General features: G+C 43.7%; 1 protein-coding gene across 2 annotated transcripts in view; it reads left to right on the top strand.

Annotated features, from left to right (window-relative positions):
• Window positions 1-618: 618 nt before the first annotated feature.
• rcc1l (RCC1 like) overlaps window positions 619-24,392 on the top strand; it is a 51,616-nt gene continuing 27,842 nt past the window's right edge. The window contains exons 1-2 of one of the 2 annotated variants that reach the window (XM_069884900.1): window positions 619-680; window positions 17,123-17,252. In XM_069884900.1, coding sequence (XP_069741001.1) covers window positions 17,198-17,252 — 55 coding nt within the window. In that variant the 5' untranslated portion in view covers window positions 619-680; window positions 17,123-17,197. The other variant, XM_069884899.1, reaches the window with a different exon arrangement.

Raw genomic sequence — 24,392 nt, 5'->3', positions numbered from 1 at the left:
ATACACACACATACTGGGGCTCACCCAACTTTTATACAGTTCATTTCAGTATCCCCCCCCCCAACATTCTTCTGCCTCCTGGAATGGTTTGGCATTTGAGGTAATTCTGTCTGCCTACGTACAGTTAAAACTTGAAAGACCATGGGGTATCCTGTCTGGGTCCCATCATGTCATTGTCCTTATTCATGAATCTGCCTTTGTCCTTATTCACACATCTCAACTAGTTCTTTCTATCACTATAAGACCTTTCTCCTATTATACTTGCGTAACCCTTCCTCACACTCTTATCGGAATTCATCCCTACTCAGCACTTACTTAACTTCCTCTAGTCTAGTCTATTATTCTTTATTTTATTCATACTAACTTTTCACTTTTTCCTATAATCTATTATCTCTCACAGTCTTCAACAGTTTTCTTTTTTGTAAATAATTTATTGTGAACTAAGTAAATTTTTTGGGGAAAAAAAAATCACCGTGCTGACCCATGCAGTGACCGGTCTGTGGTGACCCTCACAGTGACTGGTCCATGCTGACCCACACCTTGACGGGTCTGTGCTGACCCACACTGACCCACGTGGTGGTGACCGGTCTATGCTGACCCACGTGGTGACCCACACAGTGATTGGTCCGTACTGAGCCACACGTTGGTAACCACGTGGTGCCCCTCGCCGGCTGTTCCAGGTTTGTGCCGAGTGCAGCTTGCAGACCCTTCGGCCGGCCGCTGTCTACTGTCCCGCTTCCCACTGCTTCCAGCTCGGGAGCGACAGCGCCGCGTCTCGCCCACTGCCTTCCTCCGGGGACCGGACCGGGGTGACCGTGTGAGGAGGCGGCGTCCGCGCCGACCAGGACCAGCCCGGAGGCGCATGGCTTTAAGCTGTTGCAGACGGGCGGGCTGGCGCCGGCTGGGGCTGCGGTGCTGGCGGCTGCGGGAGGCGGCGGGCCCGGAGCCGGCCCGGGGGCTGCGGGAACGGGATGATCCCCCGGTCGTTCGCTACATGGGGAAGGGCCGCAGGAAGAGCCGCGTGTTCGCGTGGGGATTCGCCCAGACCGGCGCCCTGGGCCTGCCCGCCTTCCGCCCCACCGTCCGGATGCAGCTGAGGCCGCGCCGCCTGGAGCCGGAGCCTGAAGGGCGGGTGAGAGGCTGGGGGACTGGACTGGGTGGTGGGGGGGAGTCCTGGAGTTCGGGCCGGGCATGGCTGGGGCGTGCCGAGGGGGTCAGTGGGCCAGGCCCGGAGGATGGGTATGGGGGAGAGGAGCGGTCAGTAAGCCAGGCCCTTGGGGAGGGTCACTAGACCGGGCCTTGCGGGGGGGGGGGGGTCAGTGGGCCAGGCCCAGGAAGTGGGTTTAGGGGGGTCAGAGGTCAGTAGACCAGGCCTTGCGCGGGGGGGTGGGGTCAGTGGACCAGCCCCAGGGGATGGGTTGGGGGTGTTGGTGGGAAGGGGAGGGGGCGTCAATGGGCCAGGGGTGGGGTTGGGGGGAGAGGGGGTCAGTGGGCTGTCGGGGGTGGGGGGTGGGGGGGGGGGGTGCGGGGTGAGATTTTCGGGCAGTTGTTGTCTCCAGCCCGCATTTCGGCTGTCACTGTTACTGCCATTACCCTGGGAACAGTTCACATTTAACCACTGGAGTTGCTGGAAACAGCCCATAAGTCAGACAGCATCTGTGGAGGAAGGAATAGTGAGTGCCTTATGAAAGGATTCTCCGTGGAGCAGTTCTCCACGGTCAGGTGGGCGATGCTGGTCCTGGAGCAGCTCTGCTTGAGGCACAGCTACCTGTGGATCACAGGGCTTTGGGCGTGGTTCAGTGAGGAGTGGGATTTTGAGGCTTCATTGAGCAGAGGCTGAGAAGGTGCAGGAGCTCAGGCAAGTTTTGCTAATTCTCTCTTCTTTGATAGACAGTGAGAATGGCAGCCAGGGCAGGGACATGCTCCCCTTGCAGCATGTGGATAGTCAGGGAGGCCAACACTATCCCTGGCGACTTCAGCTGCAAGAAGTTCATCCAGTTACAGCTCCTTACTAACTGAGTTTTGGAATTGGAGCTGGAGTTGGATGAACCTGATCATTCAGGAGACTGAGGGGGTGAATAATAGAAGTTACAGGGACAAAAATCACTCTGAGGAGACTGAAAGAAGGAAGCTGTGAAAGGTTGGGTGCACTGACCTCTACTTTGCTGGGCCAGTCGACAGCTCTCTGACCCCTCCCATAGGACCCCACCACTACTCATCAAGCCACTGTCTCCCAACGCCATCTCTAACCTCATCACCTCTGGTCACCCCCACCCCTCCATCACGGCCACCAACTTTATTCTCTCCCACCCCTGCCCTGCTCGTTTCTACCTTTTTGCCTGCTCCTGACCCACTGAACTAGTTTCATCTTGCCTTTACTCTTATCTTTTCTCCCCGGTCCAATCCCTCCCCACTACATCCGCAACACCTCACATGCCCTCCATCTCTTCAATTACTTCAGATTCCCTGAACTGGACCACCTCATCCTCACAAGGATGTCCAATCCCTTTATACCTCCATCCCTCACTCAGTAGGTTTGAAAGCACTTTGCTTCTTCCTGGTCCAAAAACCCGATCAGTCACCCTTTACCACCACCCTCCTCCACCTGGCAGAATTTGTCCTCACTCTAAATAACTTCTCCTTTAACTCTTCACACTTCCTCCAAATTAAAGGAGTAGCCATGGGTACCCACGTGGCTATGCTGTTTGACGGCTTTGTGGAGCAATCCCGCCACTCCAACTCTTCTTCCGGAATATTAATGACTACATCGGGGCTGCCTCATGCACCCATGATAAGCTTGTCAACTTCATCCACTTCTTGGCCAACTTCCACCTTGATCTCAAGCTCACCTGGTCCATCTCCGACAACACTCTCCCCTTCCTGCATCTTTCTGTCTCCATCTCGGGAGACAAGCTTTCCCACATGTATTACAAACCCACCAACTCCCACAACTACCTGGACCGCACTTCCTTATACCCTATCTCCTGCAAGGATTCCATCCCCTTCTCTCATTTTCTCTGTCTCTGTCATATCTGTTCCCAAGATGAGGTCTTCCAGTCCCGATCTTTCAAAAGTGCTTCCCCTCCACCACTATCAACTCAGGCATTCATTCATACCACGCATTGCACAGTAAAAATGAGATAGCGTTTCTCCAGGGCCACAGAGCAGATTTACAAGTTCAAATACTAAGACATATACAGTAAAAGTCCACATATGTTCTGGGAATTAAGGAGCCTGATGGCCTCACCTGCATCGCCTCCATTTCCTGCTCTTCTGCCCTGGTCCCCTCTGCCCCCAGAAACAACAAACATAGAATCCCACTCATCCTCACCTACCACCCCAATAGCCGCAGCATCGAACACATCATCTGCTGGAATTTCTGGCACTTACTACAGGGTCCACCACCAGACACATTTTTCCTTCCCCTCCCCTCTTGGCCTCCTTCCATGATTTCCCCCCCCCCCCCCACCCCGGCACCTTCCCCTGAGGCTGCAAGAGGTCAAGAGGTGCAGCACTTGCTCTCACATCCTCTTCCTCACCACAGACTGGGGCCCCAAACAGGCCTTTCATGTGAAGCAACACTTCATTTGTATGTCCAGAGAACTTATTTACTGAATCCGGTGCCCCCTTTGTGACCTTCTCTACATTGGAGAGACCGGTTGCAGACTGGGAGATCACTTCACTCAGCACCTCCTCTTTGTCTGCGATAGCAGCCACCTCCCAGAGGCCAACCATTTCAATTCCAAGTCACAGTCCTGCACTCACATCTGTCCACGGTCTTGTGTACTATCCAATCCTGACCATCCACAGATTGGAGGAACAAAACCTTATTTTCCAACTAGGCAATTTCTAGCCAGATGGCGTTAACATTGACCTCTGCTAAACTTGCTCACTTTTTCTTTCCCCTTCCCCTTTACAGTCTTTCCAGTTCTCCCCTCCCTTCCCCTCTTACCCACTCAGCCATCCCCCTCCCCCTCATTGCTGCTGTCTCCTCCCTCCTTTCTCCACCAATCATCTCCTGCTTTTCCACCACCCTTCCCCACCCCTCCTTCTCTTTTGTTCGGACACCTGCCTGCATTTTCCTGTACCTTGATGAAGGGCTCAAGCCTGAAACGTTAGTTATGTATTAATACCTATGCTACATAAGGGACACTGTTTGACCTGCTGAGTTTCTCCAGCATATTGTGTTTTTACTTCAACCATGGTGTCTACAGATATTCGAGATTTACTTTAGCTGGGTATTAGTCAGGAGAGGGAAGGGGGTACCCAAGTGGCCATTCCCCTCAACAACACATACCCCTTTGCTGATGGGGATAACCTATCTGGGCCAGGCAGCAGCCAGACCAATATGCTGTGGTCGGCTCTTAGCCTCAGAAGGGAAGGTGAAGTCAGGAAGAGCGATAGTTATGGGGACTTGATAGTCAGAGGAACAGATAAGAGATTCTGTGGGTGCAAAAGAGACTCCAGAATAGGATGTTGCCTCCCGGGTGCTCGGGTCCAGGATGTTTCTGAGCAGGTGCAGAATATTCTTAAGAGGGAGGATGAACAGCCGGAAATTGTGGTACATATTGGTACCAATGACATCGACAGGCAGAGGCCCTGCAAAGTAAGTTTAGGGAGTTAGGAAAGAGGCTGAAGAGCAGGATCTCCAAGGTGGTCATCTCTGGATTACTCCCAGTGCCACAAGTTGGGGAAGGTCAGAACAGGAAGATGGTGCAGACAAACGTGTGGCTGAAGACAGGGAGCAGGGATTCAAGTCCTTGGATCATTGGAACCTTTTCTGGGGAAGGGATGACCTGCAAGTGGGATGGGTTACACCTGAATTCGAGAGGAACCAATCTAAACCTAGCACGGAGGTTTACTAATACTGATGTGGGGGGAGGGGAGAGTGGGGTTTAAACTAGATTTGCAGGGGGGTGGGAAGCAAGATGACGAAGTAGAGGAAGAGGTGGTTGGTGCATAAGTAGGGAGGGAGGGAGTTTGTGTGGAAGGACGGGCAGTTGGTGTAACATTGCGACCATGGAAATGTGTTGCAATGCAATGGGCACAGTCAAAAAAGTAGCAAATACAGGGCTAAAGGTTTTGTATTTAATTTAATTTAGACATACAGCATGGTAACAGGCTACAATTTGGCCCACGCGTCCACCCAATTAACCTACTTCCCTGGTACATTTCCAGTGGTGGGAGGAAGCCAGAGCCCCTAGAGAAAACCCACGGAAAAACGTACAAACTCCTTTCAGACAGCTTGGGATTTGAACTCCGGTCCTGATCACTGGCTCTGTAAAGGTGTTGCGCTAACCGCAACCATGCCACCTTAAATGCAGACAGCATAAGGAATAAAGTGGATGATAATGTAGTACAGCTCCAGATTGGTAGGTAAGATGTTGTGGCCATCACAGAGTCATGGCTATTGGATGGATGTCATTAGGAGCTGAATGTCTAAGGATACACAGTGTGTCGAAAGTATTGGAAGGTAAGTAGGGGGGCAGTGTGGCTCTGTTGGTAAGGAATGACATTACATCATTAGAGAGAGGTGGCATAAGGTCAGAAGATATAGAATCATTGCGGGTTGAGTTACAAAAAGGCAAGGGGGAAACAGCTATTGGCTGTTATATACAGACCAGCAGTCAAGAGGTGGTCAACAAATTACAACAGCAGATAGAAAAGGTGTGTCAGAAGGGCAATGTTATGGTCATCATGGAGGATTTTAACATGCAAGTAGATTAGGAAAACCATGTTGGAACTGAATATCAAGAGAGGGAATTTGTGGAAAGCCTATGAGATGGCTTTTTATAGCATCTTGTTGATGACCCCCACAAGGGGATTGGCTGTACTGGATTGGGTGTTGTGTGATGCACCAGAAGTGATTAGACAGCTTAGGATAAAGGAACCATTAGGGGGCAGTGATCACAATATGATTGAGTTCAATTTGATATTTACAGGAAGAATCTAAAGTCAGATGTGTCAGTATTTCAGTGGTGTAAAGGGAATTACTGTGGCATGAGAGAGAGAAACAGGTCAAGGTAGATTGGAAGGGGGCACTAGCAGGGAAGACGGCAGAGCAGCAAATGGATGGTGTTCCTGCAAGAAATGGGGAAGGTGCAGGATGAATACAGACCAATAAAAAGGAAATATCCAAATGGAAACAAGTCAGAAATGTTGTTGACAAGGGAAGTAAAAGCAAAAGAGAGGGCATACAAGGAAACAAAAATTAGTGGGACGATAGAGGATTGGGAACTTTTTAAAAACACAGACAGTAACTAAAAAAATCATAAGGAGAGAAAAGATGAAGTATGAAAGTAGGGGAGCAAATAATGTGAGAGGATACAAAAAGCTTCTTCAAATATATAAAGAATAAAAGAGGTGGGAGTAGACATAGGAGCACTAGAAAATGACACTGAAGAAATAATAATGGGAGACATGGAGATGGCAGAGGAACTAAATGAGTATTTTGCATCAGTCTTGACTGTGGGAGACATTAGCAGTTTACCAAATATTGAAGGGTATCAGGAAAGGGAAGTGAGTGCAGATACTATTTCAAGGAGAAAGTGCTCAGAAAGCTGAGTTATCCAAGGATGGATAAGTCTCCCGGACCAGATGGATTGCATCCTCGGATCCTTAAAGAAGTAGCAGTAGAGATCGTGGAGGCATTAGTAATGATCTTTCAGGAATCAATAGATCCTGGTATGGTCCCAGAGGACTGTAAAATCACAAATGTCACAAGAAATTACAAGGAAGTAGAAAAGAAATTGTAGTCAGTGGATGGGAAGATGTTAGAATTGATTGTAAAGGATGAGGTTACTGAGTACTTGGAGACACATGACAGGATAGACGAAAGCCAGCATGGTTTCCTTAAGAGAAAATCTTGCCTGAATTGGAATTTGTTGGTGACAAGCAGGCTTAATAAAGGAGATGCAATGCATGTTGTGTGTTTGCATTTTCAGAAGGCTTTTGTCAAGGTGCCACACATGAGGTTTCTTAACAAGATAAGAGCCCACAGTATAACAGGAAACATACCAGCATGGGAGGACACTGGCAGGTAGCAGAGTCGAAATACGGGGATCATATTCTGATCAGCTGACAGTTGCTAGTGTGTTCCTCAGGGGCTGTTGTTGGGGCCACTTCTTTTCATGTTTGCAGATGATATGAAACTCAGGCATCAGAAGGACTTGGACAGATTAGAAGAACAGGCAGAGAAGTGGACAATGTAATAAGTTGGAAAGTGGACAGTCACGCACTTTGGTAGAAAATAATAAAGGAGCAGATAATTTTTTAAATGGGGGAAAAAATTAAAAATACCCTGTTACTATGCTGGATCTCTGAAGAAATTAAAATTAAATCCATCAACACAATAAGTCAACGTTTGCCTGTATGCTTCGCCAGGTCACTCTCTAGCACAGAATGTACTAGAATATGCAGCTCAAAACAGACAGATTATTTTCTAAAATATTTTGAAAACCGAAAATTCCTGGATACAAAGGGACCGGGAGTCCTCGTCCAGGTAAACTTGCAGGTTTTTTTTTATTTTTATTTTTTTAATTTTTTTATTTTTCACACCATAAATCACATTAGCCATGATACACACTTTTTCTTTTTCACACATATACAGTGACTTTTTCTCCCCCCACCTCCCTCCTCCCAAGCCACCCCACCTCCCTCCTCCCAAGCCACCCCCCCACCCACCCCCCCTCCCATCCATTTTAGGTATACAATCTAGGTTACATTAAACCAGTCAGACAATGTTATCATTCAACAAAAATACACCAGAAATTCTACTGAGTCCATTCTTTTCTTTCCTTCTCCTTCCATCAACTTAGGTAATGATTGTCCCCGGTAAGTTTTCGCTATTGTATTTAATGTAAGGCTCCCATATTTGTTCGAATATTTCAATATTATTTCTTAAACTATATGTAATTTTTTCTAATGGAATACATTTATTCATTTCTATATACCATTGTTGTATTTTCAGATTATCTTCCAATTTCCAGGTTGACATAATACATTTTTTTGCTACTGCTAGAGCTATCTTAACAAATCTTTTTTGTGCATCCTCCAAATCAATTCCAAATTCTTTGTTTTTTATGTTACTTAGGAGAAAGATCTCTGGATTCTTTGGTATATTGTTTTCTGTTATTTTATTTAATATCTGATTGAGATCTTCCCAAAATTTTTCTACTTTCTCACATGTCCAGATTGCATGAATTGTTGTTCCCATTTCTTTTTTACATCGAAAACATCTATCAGATACTGTTGGGTCCCATTTATTTAACTTTTGAGGTGAAACTTGCAGGTTGAGACGGTGGTGGAGAAGGCAAGTGCAATGTTGGCCTTAATTTCAAGAGGAATAGAATATAAGAGCAGGGATGTGATGTTGAGCCTTTATAAGGCACTGGTGAGACCTCACGGAGAATTGTGAGCAGTTTTGGGCTCCTCGTTTAAGAAAGGATGTCATAACGTTGGGGAGGGTTCAAAGGAAGGTCACTAGGATGATTCCAGATATGAAGGGGTTTCATTTGAGAAGCATTTGACATGTCTTGGTCTGCATTTATTGGAATTTGGGAGAATGAGGGGGAATCTCAGTGAAGCATTTTAATGTTGAAAGGTGTGGACACAGCAGATGTAGAAAGGTTGTTTCCCATGGTGGGAGAGTCTGGGACAAGAGGGCACAACTTAAAGATTAAAGGGTATCCAATCAGAACAGAGATGTGGAAGAATTTCTTCAGCCAGAAGATGGTAAATCTATGGAAGTTGTAGCCACATGTATTTGTGGAAGCCAGGTCATTGGGTGTACTTAAGGCAGAGATGGATAGGTTCTTGATTAGCCAGGGCATCAAAGATTGAGAATAATACCGGGCAGTGAGAAAATGGATCAGCTCATGATTGAATAGTAGGACAGACTTGATGGGCTGAATGGCTTATTTCTTTTCCTATGTCTTCTGGTCTAGTACAAGACTGGTGAATCCCCACCACCATTCATCACTGGTGAAGTGGACCTGCAGAGATTCAGTGTCATCAGTTGGTTGTGGAATTGAACGATTTTGTGGCAGACTAGTTTTTTTGCTCAGCCTGTGTATAGCCCTGTCTCAGTTTCATCAGATCACACCTCATTTTTTTTATTTTTTTTTTAAATTTTTTATTTTTCACACCATAAATCACAATAGCCATGATATACACTTTTTCTTTTCCACACATTTACAGTGACTTTTTTCTCCCTCCCCCCTCCCTCCTCCCAAGCCACCCCCCCACCCCCCCCCTCTCATCCATTTTAGGTATACAATCTAGGTTGCATTAATTCAGTTAGACAATGTTGTCATTCAACAAAAATACACCAGAAATTCTACTGAGTCCATTCTTTTCTTTTCTTCTCCTTCCATCAACTTAGGTAATGTTTGTTCCCGGTAGGTTTTCGCTATTGTATTTAATGTAAGGCTCCCATACTTGTTCAAATATTTCAATATTATTTCTTAAACTATATGTTATTTTTTCTAATGGAATACATTTATTCATTTCTATATACCATTGTTGTATTTTCAAATTATCTTCCAATTTCCAGGTTGACATAATACATTTTTTTGCTACGGCTAGGGCTATCTTGACAAATCTTTTTTGTGCATCTTCCAAGTCAATTCCAAATTCTTTATTTTTTATGTTACTTAGGAGAAAGATCTCTGGATTCTTTGGTATATTGTTTTCTGTTATTTTATTTAATATCTGATTGAGATCATCCCAAAATTTTTCTACTCTCTCACATGTCCAGATTGCATGAATTGTTGTTCCCCTTTCTTTTTTACATCGAAAACATCTATCAGATACTGTTGGGTCCCATTTATTTAACTTTTGCGGTGTAATGTATAGTCTGTGTAACCAATTATATTGTATCATACGCAGCCTCGTATTTATTGTATTTCTCATCGTTCCAGAGCATAACTTCTCCCATGTTTCCTTTTTTATCTTTATATTTAAATCTTGTTCCCATTTTTGTTTAGTTTTACCATTTGTTTCCTCATTCTCCTTTTCTTGCAGTTTAATATACATATTTTTTATAAATCTTTTGATTAACATTGTATCTGTAATCACATATTCAAGGTTACTTCCCTCTGGTAAACTCAAGTTGCTTCCTAATTTATCTTTCAAGTAGGATCTCAGTTGGTAATATGCCAGCGCTGTATCTCCAGTTATATTGTACTTATCTCTCATTTGTTCAAAGGATAAGAATCTACTTCCTGAAAAACAATTTTCTATTCTTTTAATCCCTTTTTTTTCCCATTTTCTAAAGGCAAGGTTGTCTATTGTAAAAGGGAGTAGCTTATTTTGCGTCAATATTAGTTTTGGTATTTGGTAATTTATTTTATTTCTTTCTACTTGAATCTTCTTCCATATATTGAGGAGATGGTGTAATACTGGAGAAGTTCTATGTTGTACCAATTTTTCGTCCCATTTATATAATATGTGTTCAGGTATCTTTTCCCCTATTTTATCTAATTCTAGTCTCGTCCAGTCTGGTTTTTCCCTTGTTTGATAAAAATCTGATAGGTACCTTAATTGTGCGGCTCTATAATAATTTTTGAAGTTTGGCAATTGTAAGCCTCCTTGTTTATACCATTCTGTTAATTTATCTAGTGCTATCCTCGGTTTCCCCCCTCTCCATAAAAATCTCCTTATTATTTTCTTTAACTCTTTGAAGAATTTTTCTGTCAGTTGTATTGGCAATGCCTGAAATAAGTATAGTATCCTTGGAAAAATGTTCATTTTAATACAGTTTATCCTTCCTATCAGTGTTAGTGGTAGCTCTTTCCAATGCTCTAAATCGTCCTGTAATTTTTTCATTAGTGGATTGTAATTGAGTTTATATAATTGGCCTAGATTTTTGTTTATTTGCACACCTAGGTATCTTATTGCCTGCGTTTGCCATCTGAATGGGGATTCCTCCTTAAATTTTGAGAAATCCGCGTTATTCATAGGCATTGCTTCACTTTTATTTACGTTTATCTTGTATCCCGACACTTCTCCATATTCCTTCAATTTCTTATATAGTTCTTTTATTGATAGTTCTGGTTCTGTTAAGTACACTATCACATCATCCGCAAACAGACTGATTTTATATTCCCTGTCTTTTATTTTTATTCCTTTTATATTATTATCTCTTCTTATCGATTCTGCTAGTGGTTCTATAGCTAGTGCAAACAATAATGGTGATAGTGGGCATCCCTGCCGCGTTGACCTGCTTAAGTTAAATTGCTTTGATACATGTCCATTTACTGTCACTTTCGCTAACGGTCCCTTATATAATGCTTTAATCCAATTAATATACTTCTCCGGTAAACTGAATTTTTGCAATACTTTGAACAAGTAATTCCATTCTACTCTGTCGAAGGCCTTCTCTGCGTCTAAAGCAACTGCTACTGCCGGTGCTTTATTTCCTTCTACTGCATGAATTAAGTTAATAAATTTACAAATATTGTCTGTTGTGCGTCTTTTTTTGATAAATCCAGTTTGGTCTAAATTTACCATTTTCGGTACCTGTTCTGCTAATCTGTTCGCTAATAGTTTAGCTATTATCTTATAATCTGTGTTTAGCAGAGATATTGGTCTATATGACGCTGGTGAGAGTGGATCTTTCCCTTGTTTTAGTATCACTGTAATTATTGCTGTTTTACATGAATCTGGTAAGTTTTGTGTCTCATCAATCTGGTTGATTACATCCAGGAGGGGCGGTATTATTAGGTCTTTAAATGTTTTGTAGAATTCTATTGGGAGTCCATCCTCTCCTGGTGTCTTATTATTTGGTAAATTTTTTATTATCTCTTGTATTTCTACTGTTCCAAATGGTTCTGTTAATTTATTTTGTTCCTCTATTTGTAGTTTTGGTAGTTCAATTTTAGTCAAAAATTCATCTATTTTCCCTTCTTTCCCTTCGTTTTCGGTTCGGTATAATTGTTCATAGAATTCTCTGAAGTTTTCCTTAATTTCTTTTGGATTATATGTAATTTGTTTGTCTTTTTTCCTTGTTGCCAATACCATTTTCTTAGTTTGCTCTGTCTTAAGCTGCCATGCTAAGATTTTGTGTGTTTTTTCACCTAGTTCATAATATTTCTGTTTTGTCTTCATTATATTCTTCTCCACCTTATATGTTTGTAATGTTTCATATTTTATTTTTTTATCCGCCAATTCTCTTCTTTTGGTTGTATCTTCCTTTATTGCTAATTTTTTTCTATGTTTATTATTTCCCGTTCCAACTGCTCTGTTTCCTGGTTATAGTCCTTCTTCATCTTGGTTGCATAACTTATTATTTGCCCTCTAATGAATGCTTTCATTGCGTCCCATAGTATAAACTTATCTTCCACTGATTCCGTATTTACTTCAAAGTACATTTTTAATTGTTTTTCAATAAATTCTCTAAAATCCTGTCTTTTAAGTAGCATGGGGTTTAATCTCCATCTATACATTCTTGGTGGTGGGATGTTCTCTAGCTCTATTGCCAATAACAGGGGTGAGTGGTCCGATAATAGTCTAGCTTTATATTCCGTTTTCCTAACTCTCCCTTGAATGTGGGCTGATAACAGGAATAGGTCTATCCTTGAGTATGTTTTATGTCTAGTCGAGTAGTATGAGTATTCCTTTTCTTTTGGTTTTTGTTTCCTCCATATGTCCACAAGTTTCATTTCTTGCATTGATTTAATTATAAATTTGGTTACTTTGTTCTTCCTGTTAATTTTTTTCCCCGTTTTATCCATATTTGGATCCAAATTCAGATTGAAATCCCCTCCTATTAGTATGTTCCCTTGCGTATTAGCTACCTTCAAAAAGATATCTTGCATAAACTTTTGATCTTCTTCGTTAGGTGAATATATATTAAGTGGATTCCAAAGCTCTGAATATATCTGACATTTTATCATAACATATCTCCCTGCTGGATCTATTATTTCCTCTTCTATTTTAAATGGCACATTTTTGCTAATTAATATAGCCACTCCTCTTGCTTTTGAATTATACGATGCTGCTGTTACATGACCTACCCAATCTCTCTTTAATTTCTTGTGCTCCAATTCAGTTAAGTGTGTTTCTTGGACAAATGCTATATCTATTTTTTCCTTTTTCAGTAAATTTAGTAGTTTCTTCCTTTTAATTTGGTTATGTATTCCATTAATATTTAGAGTCATATAGTTCAGCGTAGCCATTTTATATTTTGTTTATCTTCTCTTTCCGTTTTTCCATCATTACCTTTCCTCCTTTTCCATTTCTGTTTTCTTATTTTCAACTCTTTACCAGACAACATTCCTACAACATCCAACATTTTCCTTATTCTCCTATTTCTATCTTCTTTATCCCCAATCTCCCCTTCCCCTCCTGAGTTGCCCTTTATCCCTTGTCGGACAACCACATCTCCCCTCTCCATTTGGATTTGCGAATCCACTCGCAAGCGTCAACTGATTTTGCAGTGACCGCTCTTTTCCCCCACCCAGCCCCCCCAGAAAAGATTTCGCTTTTTATATGTCACAAAGGTCACTCTTTTAATTCCCTCCTTATTCTCTCTATTCCATTACCTTCTCTTATTAATTCTTGTCTATACTCTCTATATTTTCCTCTAATTACAGATACTTCCACATATGCCCATTGTCTCTATTCACTCTTATACCTCTTTACCCGCATACATATCAATCGTGGTCATTTTTACCCTCCTTACCCTTCTTCATCCCTCAGTCTATTTTTGTCTTTACCCACATACATATCAATCGTGATAATTTTTGCTCTCATTACCCGTCTTCATCCCTCAGTCTATTTTTGTAATTGTTCTGCAAATTTTCGTGCTTCTTCTGGATCCGAGAATAGTCTGTTTTGTTGTCCTGGAATAAATATTTTCAATACCGCAGGATGCTTCAGTGTAAATTTATATCCTTTCTTCCATAAAATCGCTTTTGCTGTATTGAACTCTTTTCTCTTCTTTAGGAGTTCAAAGCTTATATCTGGATAAATGAAGATTTTTTGCCCTTTATACTCCAGTGGTTTGTTGCCCTCTCTTACTTTTTCCATTGTCTTCTCCAGTACCTTTTCTCTTGTAGTATATCTTAGGAATTTTACTACAATAGATCTTGGTTTTTGTTGTGGTTGTGGTTTAGGGGCCAATGCTCTATGTGCCCTTTCTATTTCCATTTCTTGCTGTAGTTCTGGACATCCTAGGGCCTTAGGGATCCACTCTTTTATAAACTCCCTCATATTCTTGCCTTCTTCATCTTCCTTAAGGCCCACTATCTTTATGTTATTTCTTCTGTTATAATTTTCCATTATATCTATTTTTTGGGCTAGTAATTCTTGTGTCTCTTTAGTTTTTTTATTAGATTCCTCCAATTTCTTTTTTAAGTCTTCTACCTCCATTTCTGCTGCTATTGCCCGTTCTTCCATCTTGTCCATTTTTTTCCCCATTTCTGTTAAGGTCATATCCATTTTATTTATTTTCTCTTCTGTGTTGTTTATTCTTCTTCTTAAATCATTGAATTCCTGTGTTTGCCATTCTTTAAATGACTCCATGTATCCTCTAACAAGAGCAAGTATATCCTTTACCTTGCCTTTCCCTTTATCTATTTCACTGTACTCTTCCTCTTCTTCTTCCTCTGGGTTGACCATCTGTTGTTTCTTTGCTGCCCTTTCCTCCTCTTCTTTCTTGTTTCCATTGTCTTCTGTGGTCTCTTCTTGCTGCAGGTGTTCTGCAGCTGTCGTTGCCGGCTGTGGAGATCGACTCCCCAGCTGGTCCCCCCTCCCGTCGGTGTGTTTTTTTGCATGCGCGGTTGCGCACTTTTACTCGGCTCTGTGAGCCATTGTTGTAGTTCTTTTTCTACCGACCTGAGGTAGTGGGGCCCTCTCTCCACAGCGGGCCTCTTCGGACAGGTAAGGCCTTCACCTTTTTCCTCCGTTGTCTTCTCTTCCTCTCTTCTTTCCGTTGATTTTGATTTTTCTCCTTTTGTCTCCATCTTCTTTCCACCTTTATACTCACTTTTCTTTAACTTGTATTTCTGTGCCTTTGTATTTTCTCTTGTTTTTCCCGACTTTTCTGGAGAGGGCTGGAGTTCACCGTCCGGCCACTACTCCATCACGTGACTCCTCCAATCACACCTCATTTTTGAGGCAGACTGGTGCTTCCTGGTCATGCCCCTCCATTGAAGCATGCTTGACCCCGAGACAAGATGGTGAGGCCACAAGGTTACAGGTTGTGATCGTGTACATTGTAGCCGATGGGTTCCCAGGTTTCAGCTGCTAGTTTTGTCATCGGTCTGTCCCATGTACCGACAGTGGTGCTACACGTTGAGGGGCCATCCTTCATGTGAGGATGAGATTTTGTCTCTACAAGGACTGTTCAGATATCATTGGGTGATTTAAAAAAAATACAGGAATTTTTATATAAGATTGAATTACTGAAATTAAATCAAGAATAACAGGTGTATTTAGACATTAGGAAATAAAATTCTGGACACTTGGCACCGTAAAGAGATCAAGTGTATCCAGGATTGTTATGAACAAGGACAATTTATGATAAATGAACAGGTAAAAAATAGATATGATTTGTCAAATGGATCTTTATTCTGCTATCTTCAATTAAAATCTTTTTTAAGAGATGGTTTAGGACCTGCCATGATCCTGCCAATGTGTAGTGATATGGAGGGTTTTCTTTGAAAGGGGATCACAAGTAAATTTATATCTAAGATGGATTTCCTATTGCCCAAAACCAGGCTACACAAATGGAGGGAAAGGTGAGAGACGGACCTAGGGAAAAGGATTCAAGAACAATATTGGTCAAAATTGTGCACAGATAACATAATATCATTTATTAATGTCAGATACAATTTTATGCACCAATTATACCTGATGCTGCAAAAATTACACGGTTTGAAATCTGAAATTCCAGACTTGTGTCCACCAGTGTTGTCTCCGCTCCATCCTCAACATCCATTGGAGCGCTTTCATCCCTAACGTCGAAGTACTCGAGATGGCAGAGGTCGACAGCATCGAGTCCACGCTGCTGAAGATCCAGCTGCGCTGGGTGGGTCACGTCTCCAGAATGGAGGACCATCGCCTTCCCAAGATCGTGTTATATGGCGAGCTCTCCACTGGCCACCGTGACAGAGGTGCACCAAAGAAAAGGTACAAGGACTGCTTAAAGAAATCTCTTGGTGCCTGCCACATTGACCACCGCCAGTGGGCTGATAACGCCTCAAACCGTGCATCTTGGCGCCTCACAGTTTGGCGGGCAGCAACCTCCTTTGAAGAAGACCGCAGAGCCCACCTCACTGACAAAAGGCAAAGGAGGAAAAACCCAACACCCAACCCCAACCAACCAATTGTCTGTACACTTGGTACAGACAAAGTTTGACCGTTGTACTGGTGCCACCAGACGCTCTTAGTGAAGTCCTTTGACATGGAAGAGACTGATTCGTCATTTGGGGGAGAAAGGGAGATCTTTCTTTGGCCACGTTTGAAGTGAGGCAGCTTAATCATCCCGAAGTCCTTCAGAGACTCAGCAAAAAAAAGCTGCAGCATCCATAGGAAATAAAAGGCAGTCAACGTTTCTGGCCTGGGTGGGTATTGCTGAAGGGCCTTGACCAGAAATGTTAGCTTATGGAGGACTTTACAGTTTTATTTGACCTGGAGAAAGAGAATAAATGAGCAGGACAGTTGAGTAGTAGTTAGCGCAACGCCTTTACAGCACCAGTGATAGGGACCGGACCGGGGTTCGAATCCCACACTCTCTGTCAGGAGTTTGTTCATTCTTCCCGTGCCTGTGTAGATTTTCCCTGGGGGCTCAGGTTTCCTCCCACTGTTGAAAAATGTACTGGGGGTGTAGGGTAATGGGCAGTGTGGACTTGTGGGCCAAAATGGCCTGTTACCGTGCAGTATGTACAAATTTAAATTTTAAAAAAGTAGTCATTTGCACTGCTGATACATGTAGCCTTCTGGCTTAAGGCTAAAAGATCAAATGCAGAACACATCACAAGAAGGAACTATGTTTGGTGACTGTTCCAAATTTCTGATTTGTGTCTTGTGCTGAAGTTCACCTGCGAATTGGTGAATGTGGAACATGCTCGAGACAAATGTTCAGAGTACAAACAGTGTCTTTCTGATCACATTACAGATCTCCTCTACAGCTTGCGGCTATGGGTTCACCTTGCTGGCTTCGCAAACCACTGACATTACCAAGGTCTGGGGAATGGGCCTGAACACTGATTCTCAGATCGGATTCCACCGGAGTCGAAGGGACAGGAGTGAGTTGCTGTGCCCTTCCTATTAGCTTTGCTTGAATGGGGAACAGATACTTTACCGGTCACAGGATGGTACAGCAGGGAATGGCTCCTTGCCATCCACCCTGGCTATTCTTTCTGCGCTACTCCCATCAGCCCACACGAAGTCTGCTCCTCTCTACCCTTGTCTTATCCAAGTACCTGACCAGACACCTTTTAAACATTTTTACTGTATTTGCATCCACTGGCTCTTCTGGCAGCTTGACCCTCTGTGTGGGAAGATCTTGTTCAAAGCTCTATCCTTATTCAAACCCATGTCCTCTAGACCTAGACTTCCCTGGCCTGGTTTAAAAACTGTGTTGCCTTTCATAATGTAACAAAACTTTCTAAAGTCTCCCTCAGCCTCCGATGTACCAGTGAGAATAAACCCAGTCTATCCAATCTCTCCTTATAATGGTTAGTGCAACGCTATTACAGTGCCAGTGACCCAAATTTGAATCCAGCGCTGTTTGTAAGGAGTTTGTATATTCTCCCATAGCATAGGTTCCCACCAGGTGCTTCTGTTTCCATCGATGTTCCAAAGGATGTACAGGGTTGATAGGGTAATTGGATGTAATTGGACAGCATGGGGTATCATGGGCTGGAAGGGCCTTCTTATCGTGTTGCATCACTGAAATAAAAAAGGGTAAAAGTAACTATAGCCTCCATGCCTGGCCCGGTCCTGGTGAATCTCTTCTCCATTCCGCTGTGTGGCTGCCAGAATTGCGCACAATACTCTAAGTGTGGTCTAACCAATGCCCCAACTCACTTGTCACATGAAGGCAAACACATCAAATGCTTTCTTTGCCTGTCCATCTGTGTGGCCATTTTCAGGGAGCAGTGGATTTGCACTCAAGGTCCCTCTGCACATCAGTGCTCCAAAGGTCTTTGCTCTGAATTGCACCAGAATTTAAGTTCCCAAAGTGCATTCACTGAAGAGGAAAAAAACTAATGCCAGAAAAATTGTGCAATTCAAAGGAAGAAATTTTAAAATGGGTAATAATAAAGAAACTGCAGCAGAGAGCTGACAGAGCCCAAGGAACTGGCGATTTGAAGCCCGCTGGTTTCTGAGAGGTGGCAGTGGACGTGGTTATCATCTTACAAACTTCCAGATTCTGCAGTGGTTCCAGAAGATTCCTAGTTTGCAGTTGTGAAAGAAAGGAGAGAGAAAACAGGAGATCATTGACTGAGGGGTTCGGACAAGATGGGCCAAAGGGTCTGTAGAGTTCTGTAGTTCTTTTGTCTAACACTGACACCTGTGAAAATGCTCCACTCACATCAGCACATGGGAAACTAACATGGATAGGTCTGTGGGCGTTGTTTGAGGCCTTCTTTCTTGGAGCAGATGAAGGGGGGACCTCTGGAGAGAGTATAGTGTATTGAGATTTTCAAAATTCAAGATTTAATTTATTGTCATGCAAAAAAAACAGGGTCATATTACATAGAATTGCTTTTGCCCGCTGTAAGGCAGATAGTTTTGTCATCAGCAGAAATTGCCTGAAGTGCCTCTTACAGTCAGAGAGAGCGAAGCAAAGGAGAGGGCCCCCCCCCCCCCCAACAAAGCACTGAATGTCCATGGATTTTCCCTCAGCATTACCATGGGCCCCCCCCCGGTGCCACACAGACTCCAGTCCAAACCATCGGCAACCTGAGCTCCAGATCCAAATCTAGGAGCCTTTCAGTGCCCTTGGCACTCCCTTACATCCCGCTTCTGATACCTAGTACCCCATCAACCAGTCTCCAGCAGTCCACAGCCCTTGACCGCAGACTCCAGCAGCCTGCTGCCTTTGTGGCTTCCTCACCTCGAGTCACCAGCAGCCCGCTGCCTGTGTGGGTCCTTCAGCCATAGAACCCCTCACTGGTCCACTGCTGTGGTCACCATCCCGTGGGTCTTCCTCTCTGCTTCTCCTTCTTAAACATTTTCTGGTGCCCTGCCACAGTTCTCCACTTCTCTAGAGTTTGTAACCCCTCGTGGCTGCTGCCGATCATAGGCGCCGCCATCTTAGGTGCAGACCCTGTGGTCACAGGATTTTAAATAAAACTACTGTTGGCTCTTTTAACGGGCCATTTAAAGCCTGTACACGGAGCTGACAGAAGTTGAACTGGACGGTTGGATCCTGCAGGAGTGCAGTATTTCCGTTCCTCACTCTCTGTGGGTCCACACCTTTGGCAGCGCTGCCATTACAGCAGCTCTGGAAGCCCTGCCCCAGATGCAGACCCACGGAGAGTGAGGAGTGGAAATACTGCGCTCCTGCGGGATCCAACCACCCAGTTCAGGGGACTGAGGAGTTCAGTTGGAACACAAATCTGAGAGTAATGGACTAGCCACAGATTGAGAGTCAATTAACTGGTACAATTCAGGGATTTAACTGAAGGACCAATTGTCATAAAACTGAGTGGGAACGTGAGTAGTGAGGATGCAAAGGCACATTGAGCAGAATGAGGGGGTTGGCCGATGGAGACAGGTTGTTCACTTCAGTCGGGAAAATCAAAGCTGTGTTTTTTGTAAATGGTGAGAGATTAGTGAGTGATATTTGGGGTACATCTCACTGAAGGAAGACCAGTGTTGACCATGTTATGAGAGGATTTGAGTACAATAGTAAAGATGTTTTATTACTGTTATGTAGAATCTTGTAGAGGCCACACAGATAATTCTAGGCAATTTTCTGAGGAGCGATACACAGGAAAGATTCGGCAGGTTGTCCCACCATCCCAAGAACCTGTCATATGAGGGAAGTTTAAATAGGCTCGGTTTATGCTCTCAAGCATTAAATATGAGTGATGAAATCATGGTGTCCTACAGCACGGATAAAGGCCTGCAGGCAAAGCTTGTCTCCGTTGAACAAGGTGCCCTCCTGCTTTAGTCCAACCTGCCCACATTAGGCCCAGAGCACTCCCAATCCCCTTCCCATGGAGTTATCCAAATGTTTCTTAAAGGAAGCTACCATACCTGCCTCCACCACATTGTCTGGCAGCTCATTCCATCCCTTAAATGAGGAACTGTCCTCTCATGCCCCTTTCAAATCCATCCCCCCTCACCTCTCCATAAGACCATTAGATTTAGGGGCAGGCTGGCCATTCAGTCCATCTAGTGCACTCCACGAGCTGTTCCATTCTCCCATTCAGCCCACGCCTCTGTCTCCTCCTCATAACCCTGATACCCTGACTACCTTAAATACTCCCAATAGCCTGGCCTTCACAGCTGCCAGTGCTAGCAAATTCAAGAGGTTCACCACTCTCTGACTAAAGAAATTCCTCTGGATCTCTGTTTTAAATGAGCTCGTTTCAATCCTTTATTCCCACTCTGTTTCCTGACAAACAGCCAATGCTCTAACCATGCAGTTATCTTTCCTGTAATACCATGAGCTCTCATTTTGTGAAGCAGCCTCGTGTGTAGCAGCCTATCAAGGGCCTTTTGAAAGTCCAAATATACAACATCCACTGCACATCCTTTTGTCTAGACTGCTTGTAGATTCCTCAGAAAATTGCAGAAGGTTTGTCAGGCAAGATTTTCCCTTGCTCTATCTTGTCATGCACCCCAGGTAACCTCATCCTTCACAATCAAAACAACTGATGTTAGGCTGACAGATCTATCATTTCCCATTTGGTGTTTCTCCTCCCCCTAACCCCACCCCGGTTTTTTAATAGCGAGCAACCTTTGCATTTTCCAGTCCTTTGGAACCATGCCTGAATCTATTAATTCTTGTTGATTTGTTGGAGTATTATTACCAGTGCCTCTGCAATCTCTATAGCTACTTCTTTCAGAACCTGAGAGTGCATTCCATCTGGTCCGGGAGACTTATCTACCCTTAGACCTTTCAAATTCCCAAGCACCTTCTCTCTGGTGATCGTGACAGCCCTCTCCTCTCTTGCCTGACACCTTTAAAAGTTTGGTTTACTGCTCATGACTTCCACAGTGAAGAATGATGCAAAATATTCATTCAGTTGCTCTGCCATTTCCTTGTCTCCCATTACAATTTCTCCAGCATCATTTTCCGTCATTCCTATATATACTCTCTTTTAAAATTCTTAATATACTTGCAAAAGCTCTTGGTATCTTTCTTGATATTATTTGCCAGCATCCTTTCAAAGTTCACCTTTTCCTTCCTAATGACCTTCTTAGTTTTCCTCTGTATGCTTTTAAACATTTCCCTGTCCTCTCTCTCCCACTGATTTTTTTTGCTAACTTTGGCTTTGACTTTTTGTCAGCCACAGTTGTGTCATTATTCCATTTAAATATATATTTTTTGGAATATACCTTTCCTCCACATAAGCTCCATCACTGCTCTGCCTTGCTAGTGTGCTTTTTCAATTTGGCCAATTTCTCTCTTGTAACTCTATAGTCCCCTTTATTCCACTGATATACAAAAACCTCTGATTTCAGTTTCTCCCTCTCAAACTGCGGGGCAATATTATGATCACTGCCTCCTAAGGGTTTCCTTACCTTAGCTCCTTCATCAAATCTGGTTCATTACCCAACACCTAATCCAGAATTGCCATTTCCCTGATCAGCTCAACCACAAACTGTTCTAGGAAGCCACCCTGAAGACATTTGATAAATTGCTTTTCTTGGGATCCAGCACCAACCTGGTTTTCCCAATCAACCTGCATCTTGAAATCCCCTGACCATTATAACATTGCCCATTCTGCACACCCTCTCTTTCTCTCTCTGTAGTTTGCACGCCACATCCTGGCTACTATGTGGAGGCCTGAACACAACCCCCATCAGGGTCTTTTTACCCTTACAGTTCCTTAATTCTACCCATGAGGATTCTATATCTTCTGATCCAATGTCTCCTCTCTCCAAAGATATAATTCCATTTTTAACCAGGAGAACCACCCCACCCCCTTTGCCTACTTTCCTCTCCTTCTGATACAATTACTATCCATGGATAGTTAGTTCTCAGCTGTGATCATCTTTCAGCCACACCTCAGTGATGGTCATAATTTCATAGCTGCCCACTTCCAGTTGAGATTCTAGATCATTGTTTTGTATATTGTGGACAATTGAATACAAGACCTTCAGTTCTGTATTTATCACCGTTTTCAATTTTGTTTCCAACGTGTCCCACGTTAAATCCTTAATCTTATGTTTGCAATCTTGTCCTATTGACTGCCTGTCCTTCCTCACAATCTCGCTACATAGTGTATCTACTTGTGCATCTTCTGCCCGATTCACTGCCATCCTGTCCTCTTCCCAACCTAGGTTAAACCCTCCCCAACAGCTCTAGCAAACCTCTCTGCAAGGATGGGCAGCTCGGTTAGCACCAATGACCCCAGTTTGAATTTGGCGCTGACTGTAAGGATTTTGTACGTTCTCCCCATGTCTCCATGGGTTTCCTCTGGGTGCCCTTGTTTCTTTCTTCCCTCAAAACATACTGGGGTTGTAGGTTAATTGGAGTATTTGGGCAGTACAGGCTCATGGTCCAGAAGGGCCTGTAACCATATCTAAATTAAATTAAAAATTAGTTCCCTTCCTGTTCAGGTGCAGCCCCCCCTTTGTGTAAAAGTCAGAACTTCCCGGAAGAGATCCCAGTGATGCATGAATCTGAATCCCTGCCACCTGCACTAACTCTTTAGCCAATCCATTCACATACCATAACTTCCTATTTCTGCCTTTACTGGCGCGTGGAACTGGTAGCAATCCAAACATTACCACCCTTGAGGTCCTGCTTTTTAACTTCCTTCCTAACTCCTTATTCTCTCTTCAGAATCTCATCCCTACTCCTGTCTATGTTGCTGGCCCCAACGTGGTCCACAACATCTGGCTGCTCAGCACCCCACTTAAGAAGGCTGTGGATTCATCGGAGAATTCCCTGAACCTGGCATCTGGAAGGCAACATACAATGCAGGAGCTTCAATCTCATTCAGAGAACCTCCTATCTCTTTCCCTAACCATCAAATCCCCCAAAACCATAGCTCTCCCCTTCTTCCCCCACTTCTCTTCTGTTCCAAAGGACCAGACTCTGTGCCAGAGCCCTGACCACTTCAACTTGTCCCTGGTAGATTATTTCCCCCCCCCCAACAGTATCCAAAACAGTATATGTGTTGTTGAGGGGAATGGCCACAGGGGTGCTCTGTGGTATCTGCCTATTCCCCTTCCCTCACCTAACAGTCACCCAGCTACCTGCCCCTTGTGTGTGACTGTCTCCTTATTGCTTCTATCACCGCCTCTACCTCTTGAATGATCTAGTGTTCATCCAGCACCAGCTCCAGTCCCCTAGCATGGTCTGTAAAGAGCTGCAGCTACAAGATGTATATCTTGTAGGTGTAGCCATCAGGGACACTTGCACTGTCCCAGATTTCCCACATCATACAATTGTGGCATACCACTGCTGTGGCTGCCATCTCCACTACCTACTCTGGGTTATTACAAAAAGATCTTGAGTTTCCTCTGGTGTCTCAAAGATGTGCAGGTTGGTTGGTTAAATGGCCACAGTAATTTTCCCCTTGTGTACAGGTTAGTGGTGGAATCTTGGGGGGAGTTAATGGGAAAGTGGAAATAAAATGGGATTGGTGTAAATGGGGGAGAAGTGGTTAGTACAAGCTGGGTGGGCCAAATAGCCTGTTTCTGTGCTGTATGATTCTGACTGATAGCCCAGGGTGCTGGGGAGGTTCACTCACTGACCATATTCAGAACAGACACCATTAGATGCTTCAAGAATCCAGGGACAGGGAACTGATGTTTCAGGTAGATCACTCATTTTGTTGAACAGTGGAATATGTCAACCCTACTCTTATTTTCGATGGTCAAATCAAACTTAATCCTGAGTAGGTTGGCAAGTCCTTCCTCTGTTCCATGAAACACCCAGACCAGATCACCGACTGCTTCACAAAGATCTGAGAGGAGCAGGGGCTACTGTTCTTGACTGGTTAGTGGCCAGTCTGGCTGTAACCTCCTCTCCGCCCCTTGTGTGCTTTGCCATCTACTTCTCCATTTAAAGCATTCAAAGGCTGCTTGTTGACTTCTCTGAGGAGGAAGATTCAAAGACTCCTCTATCTTATCCTAAAGCAGGGGTCCCTTGTTAAAATTAGACATACAGCATGGTAACAGGCCATTTTGGCCCATGAGCCCGTACCACCCAAATACACCCAATTAATCTACAATCCCCATACGTTTCGAAT

This window comes from Narcine bancroftii, chromosome 6 (assembly GCF_036971445.1).
Source record: "Narcine bancroftii isolate sNarBan1 chromosome 6, sNarBan1.hap1, whole genome shotgun sequence".
Taxonomy (NCBI): Eukaryota; Metazoa; Chordata; class Chondrichthyes; order Torpediniformes; family Narcinidae; genus Narcine; species Narcine bancroftii.
Note: the sequence above shows the minus strand (reverse complement) of the source record. Positions and strands in the feature narration are given on the sequence as shown.